The sequence below is a fragment of the Gopherus evgoodei genome, chromosome 4 (assembly GCF_007399415.2).
Source record: "Gopherus evgoodei ecotype Sinaloan lineage chromosome 4, rGopEvg1_v1.p, whole genome shotgun sequence".
Classification (NCBI taxonomy): Eukaryota; Metazoa; Chordata; order Testudines; family Testudinidae; genus Gopherus; species Gopherus evgoodei.
Window position 1 is genome coordinate 70,886,335 of NC_044325.1, and position 6,000 is coordinate 70,892,334.

The following is a 6,000-nucleotide window of genomic DNA, read 5'->3' on the forward strand; positions in this document are numbered from 1 at the left end:
AGGTAGGCACTGTGTGACATGAAAGAGGCAGGGTGGCTTATAAGAACAGCCATATGGGTCAGACCAAAGGCCCATCTAGCCCAGTATCCAGTCTTCCAACAGTGGCCAATGCCAGGTGCCTCAAGAGGTAATGAGCAGAAGAGGCAATCAAGCAATCCACCCAATAGCCCATTCCCAGCTTTGGCAGAGGCTACAATCCCTGCCCACCCCAGCCAATAACTATTGAGGGAGCTATCCTAAAAAAGAACTGATCTAGTTGTTTTTTTTTTTTTTTTTGAGCCCTGTTAGTCTTGGCCTTCACATCATCTTCTGGTAGAGTTCCATACTATATATTTATGAAGACATACTTAGTTTTAAACCTGCTGCCTATTAATCTCATTTGGTGAGCCCTAAGGGTTGTTTTATAAGGACCACCATGCACTTCCACACCAGTCATGATTTTATAGACTTATCACATTCCCCCTGAAGTCATCTGTCAAAATTGAGAAGTCCTAGTATCATTAGTTCAAAAGCCCTGAGCTCCCTCTCAGACAAAATGAATTCCTTTTGTTAAATGAGCTATGTCATTAGAAGTGAACAACATATAGATGTTTTGGGTTCAAGTGTTGAGTGAAGAGTCATTTTAAATGAAAAACGAGACAGTTTTTAAAATTAAAAGGTTTTTATTATCAATCTTGGAGCAGCATAATTTTGCTAACTCAACTGAAAACAATTGTTGGAAGCACAAAAAACCCTCTGATATAAAGCTTATGTACAGCACAGATGTAGAGCTCTTAAATGTCTAAAGCTATTAGTTTAATTGAAGACATTAAACTAAGCTTGAATTACCATTCACATATTTGAATACACTGGGAACTAAAACGTTCAGATTTTTTTTTTTTTTGAGTACAAAAAATTGAAGTTATTAGCTTTAGTTATAAAGAGCTCTGCCCAAATACACAAACTATACACTTGACATCCACAAAAATGTGAGCAAGAAAAGGATTATCAAAAGACATTTAATACCCCGCAGTGGTCCGTATCTACAAAGTTGTCCCTCCCCCACATCCAAACCCTTCCCCACAGAAAAATCACATACTTACCACAAGTTTTAGCAAGTATGCTTTAAAAAGGCCCCCAGGAGAGTACTTATATAGTTCAATTTCCACTGTCAACGGATCTGGACCTTGACCGAGACCGCTGCCGATCCACAGATGCCGGAGATTTTGATCTACTAGAAGAACCTCGTTTCTGGCTCTTCTCAGGCATTGGAGACCTACTAACTGAACGAGACTTGCTACGACTCCTACTCCTGGACCTGGTGTAAGACTTGCGGCTTCGGGAACGAGAACGGCTGCGAGACCTGGATGAGCTCCTGCTACGGGAACGAGACCTGCTTCTGGACCTACTAATGAAGTTATACAAACCAGAATTAGTGACTAAGTACTGATATAGCAGTACAACAGCAGTAAAATTCTGAATGCTTTGTGTCAAGGAGATATGAGTGTTCACAAGAACATTTCAAATTCTATTTTAGTCTATACTTCAGCATCATTTGGAGATTTAAAAACTCGTACCTGTGTCTTTTGCTGCCTTCAATTAGTTTAATTTTCCTTCCATTGATTTCTTTGCCAGAGAGCTTTTCAATAGCATTCTTTAAGTCACTGTAAGAGGCAAACTCAACCACCCTTTAAAAAAAAAAAAAATTCACATTAAGTGCCAAGAATTACCTAGCCCATGTGCCAGATCTTTAAGTTTTGCTATAAGATTGACATGAGTCAACCAGTAAATGAACTGTGAATTAATATTTGCCTTTTTATTGAAATCTCATGGGGCTGTTTCAACTCAAGCTGTGGGTACCCATTAAGACTGCTGAAACTAGATTCAGTATTTAGAAGTATCTGAATCTAGTAATGAACATTCAACAAGTATAAGAGAAGTTTCAGATACTTACCCTTCATTTAGCTTAGGCCTGTGTGCATCTGCAAAGGTTACTTCCCCAGCTTGTCTCATGAAGTCTTTGAGATCCTAACACGAGACCAAATTTGTTATGCAAAGAAACAGAACTACTGTTTACATATATAAAAAAAGATAAGAAACATGACTACTGAAAGAGAAGATGTTAGATAAATTACAAACATGGCACTTGCCATACTTGTATTCTATCAAAATTGAATTATTGAATTATCTACATCAGGGCACGAAATAAATGAAAATAACACATTGCTTTAAGCAAAATGCTGATAATTTTAACATTAAAGAAAGTATTAGTCTATATATGGAACTGAGTGCATATTACCTACATATTTTTGAAATGTAAAAAGAGACTGCAATAGAATAAGCCTTATGTTTATACAGAATGTTTACAATACACCAGTTATTTTGTGCCCCATATGTCATAAAAATATAGTTTACTTTACCTTCATTAAAATTTCCCTAGGCTAGCCAAGCAGCAAACTGCATTAAGCGATCGAAGATACCGTCATGATATATGCCCGACTGGCTCTTCGCCACCCATTTGAAGAACACTACCCAGTCGATGGAAGCCTTTAATCGCACAGCCCTCCCTATTAGCAGACTACTGACGGATGCAGACATTTTCTACTCTTGTGGAGTTACCAAGGACCACTTTACTGCGATCAGGATTCCAACGACCGACCACCTAATTTCGTATCTTTCAACTCTTTTCGACCAGGACCTCTTATTCGGAAGCGTTACAGGAGGAACAGCTCTCAACTTAAGGATCAGATCTCGTTAACTCTCTGGGATCGCTGCAAACTGGCACTTTAAGGAAGTGCATCGATTACGTCTAGACCAGCAAACACAGATCTAGAGGTGGCCAACTGCTACATTGTAGGAGCTGACTGGAAAAGTCAACCAGGCCCAACCAAGAGTGACCAAGACAACGATTAGGATAACCCACAGGCACTCCTCGTCATAAGGCCAACGACACAGATAGGCTGGCAAATAAAGGGTTTAATATGTGGTTAAAATTGATTTTAAACAAGAAAAAAATATATATAAATATATATTTATAAATTTCCTAATATTTACACTGAGTATTTACATATTACATTAGTTCTGAAAATACCTTAGTTACTTAAGCTTACAGTAGTAATTTTCCAAATGTATTTTATTAAAATATTTAGTAAAAAATATATTTTACATTACATACCTATTAAATGAAGTCAAAATAGTCAATTATGTTTTAACAAACCTGCCAGCTGACTCGGGAAGACAGATTCTCTACTATCAGACGGTTTTCTGTTCGTACAGGTGGGGCATTTCTGTGTGGAAAGATATTTAGTTTCATCTAGAGCATTTAAAGTCAAGAACACTAAAATTTCAAGTAAGTTTTGCAGAGCCAATGAAAAAATGTTGAGGTTTAAAACCGGATACTCTGATATAAAATATAAACTACAAAGTAACTTTCTATAAAATGAGCCAGACCGTATCTATTTCATGTAATGACTACCTTTGGCACTGCTACATAAATTCAAATACGTGTCGGGGGAAAAGACTGTCAGATGGTGGTATGACACACACTTAACTGGACCATATATATTAAAGGCATTCAACTATACATACCTCCTGTCATTACGTGGACGTCGGCTACTAAAGCGATCAGAGTATCGCCCTCTGCCTCTGCCACCTCTAGAACGGGCCCGTGCATGTTCAATTGTAACCCTGCAAGAAAACAGGACTCCATTTCACCTGCGTACCCTTTGTTACAAGCTTGTGTGCTTTCGTTAACGAGAAATACAAGAGAACTTACGTTCATATTTTATATGAAGAGTGTAATTGAATTTATGAAATTTAGCAGTTTGATTTACTCTAGTTTTATTTTAAAGCTGTATATGAAGCAGCATACTGAATGCTACTAACATCAAGACACTTACCTCTCACTGCAGAGCTCCTTTCCATCCAGTTCATAGACTGCATCATCTGCATCCCTTGGATCCTCAAATTCCTATTTCATAAGAAGACATCTTTGATACAGACATTTAACTAAAAATCATATGCAATCTGCCTAACTGTTAGAGATTACTATAGCCTTATAAAAGAAAGCTTTAAAAGCAGGTCTCCAGTTTATGAAACTAAGCCTTAGCCCACACTAGGAAGTTAAGCTGGTATAACTATACCACTAGGGTGTGTGAAAAATCCATCCTCTGAGTATGCAGTTAAACCAACTTTAACCTTAATGTAGGCAGAGCGAGGTTGACAGGAGACTGACTGACCTACCACCTCTTAGGGAGGTGGATTACCTACACTGACAGAAGCCCTGTGGTTAGCATAGGTGATATCTTCACTGAACCACTGCAGTGCTTTAAATGTATACAAACTTTAAACTACAGCAAAAATGATTACATATATTCCACTACTAGTAAAAGCCTTAACTTTTTGGACAAAAAATTAATGGAAGTGAAGCTTACAGGCTGCATTTCAGCATATTTGTACTGCACCATAAACTCATCACGGACAACCAAAATCTGTTACCCCAACTTCCGGCCATCCCAATTTAAACAAAAAGCCAAAAAACCACAAAACAAAAAACCCATGCAAAAATACACATTTTACTGGACTAGAACCATGCTTCAACTACTTGCTGGAAAGCAAACAGACTTAAATTAGGTCACTCCTTATCCAAACAACGAATCTGCCTAATTCTCTCTTACCTACCAGGTAGATCTAGTGTATTTCAGGGACATTACAAGCTACTGAAGGCAGGCAGCAGCCTCTGCAGGGAGATGAGCTTTGCTGCAACGGCTCTTACCACAAATCCGAAGCCCCTTTTCAGATCTATGTCCCGGATGCGCCCGTATCCCTTGAAGAATCTCTCCACATCCTTCTCCCTGGCTGCAGGGTTCAGCCTCCCGATGAATACGCGGCAGCCACTCATGGCGTCGTTAGTCACGATTAAATCGGCTGTAAGAAGGAAGGAGACCATTAGCCGCGCCAGGCGATAACTGCGGCGGGAGGGCGAACAGGCACTCGATGACCCCCCCCCCCCCAATCAGCTTTTGTCCGTCTCTCCCCTGCCGCACCCCGCCTGAAGAGCCGCAACGCCCACCCCACCCTCAGTGCGCAGCCGCGGAGGCTAGCCCTGTGCCGCAGTCTAGAAAGTCCGAGAACATGCGACGGCCGGCCCCACCCTCCCGCTCAGCTCCAATGGGAAACGGCCAAGTAAGACCCCACCCCTCCCCTACACCAATCGGAACGAGCCACGCGCGCTCCCACCCCACCCCCTGGTGACTTTCTGCGGCGCTCAGCGATCCGCGCATGCGCGCATAGTTCCCGAGTTGGAGAAGAAAGCAGTAGACGCCACCATTTCCCTTCCACAAAATGGCCGCCGAGCCGCGCCCAAAAGGAACAGCAACGAGCAGCACCCCCGCGCCAAGACTGGCACCCACCTCCCAGCTGTGGGACTTAAGCATCAGCGAGGACACGACAGCAGCACCATGCCCTTCCGCCCCACTTCACTCCCCCAGACCGGAGACTGCCGTCCCCAGCAGCGCGCCTCCTCCTCGCCTGGGGCCCCCCGGTCCCGCGTTCCCCGCCATCTCCAATCGCAGCTCCCCACTCTCCTATCTGTAGCGGGGCCCACCACCCCCTCACCAACCTGCGCTACGATGGTCTCACGGTGCGTGCCGAGGCCAGACGGCTGTGTGAGTAGGACGATCAGTCACTCACTTGACCAAGCCTTCCTCTACGGCGTCTAGCTCCCGACTGGCGAGTCCGCTGCGTAGCTGCGCCACAAAATGGAGGCTGCTAGCACGTGACGTTGGCACCACGTGACCCACCTCCGGCTCCCCCATGGGTGGAGAGGCTAGGGGGTGGCGCCTTTCTTGGCAGAGAGAATCTGGGGGGGGGGCTTGTCCAGGCGCCCTCGAGTGGGGCCTGGCGCGGCTCTGTTTGTGAGTCCGGCGGTGAGGTGCTGGGCCAGTAGAGAGGAACTCGGGCCTGGCACATCCAGTCCCCCCATTTCTGTATTTACACCGCCCGCCCGGTGTCCGTCCCACC

General features: G+C 43.5%; 1 protein-coding gene across 1 annotated transcript; it reads right to left on the bottom strand.

The window, feature by feature from the left end:
* Nucleotides 1–642: 642 nt before the first annotated feature.
* Nucleotides 643–5,738, bottom strand: SRSF5 (serine and arginine rich splicing factor 5). The gene is made up of 8 exons (XM_030559693.1): nucleotides 5,600–5,738; nucleotides 4,754–4,905; nucleotides 3,879–3,949; nucleotides 3,568–3,666; nucleotides 3,197–3,266; nucleotides 1,934–2,007; nucleotides 1,557–1,667; nucleotides 643–1,387 (listed from the first exon to the last, which is right to left on the bottom strand). Exons 2-8 carry the CDS (start codon nucleotides 4,877–4,879, stop codon nucleotides 1,138–1,140), a joined length of 801 nt encoding a protein of 266 aa, XP_030415553.1. The 5' UTR covers nucleotides 4,880–4,905; nucleotides 5,600–5,738; the 3' UTR covers nucleotides 643–1,137.
* Between the last annotated feature and the right edge of the window lie 262 nt (nucleotides 5,739–6,000).

Coding starts and splice junctions, on each gene's coding strand:
- SRSF5 (XM_030559693.1), bottom strand. CDS start 4,879: ATGAGTGGCTGCCGCGTATTCATCGGGAGGCTGAACCCTGCAGCCAGG. Junction 3,950..4,753: donor AAAGGGGCTTCGGATTTGTG/GTAAGAGCCGTT, acceptor CTTATGAAATAG/GAATTTGAGGATCCAAGGGA. Junction 1,668..1,933: donor AGGCCTAAGCTAAATGAAGG/GTAAGTATCTGA, acceptor TTTTTTTTAAAG/GGTGGTTGAGTTTGCCTCTT.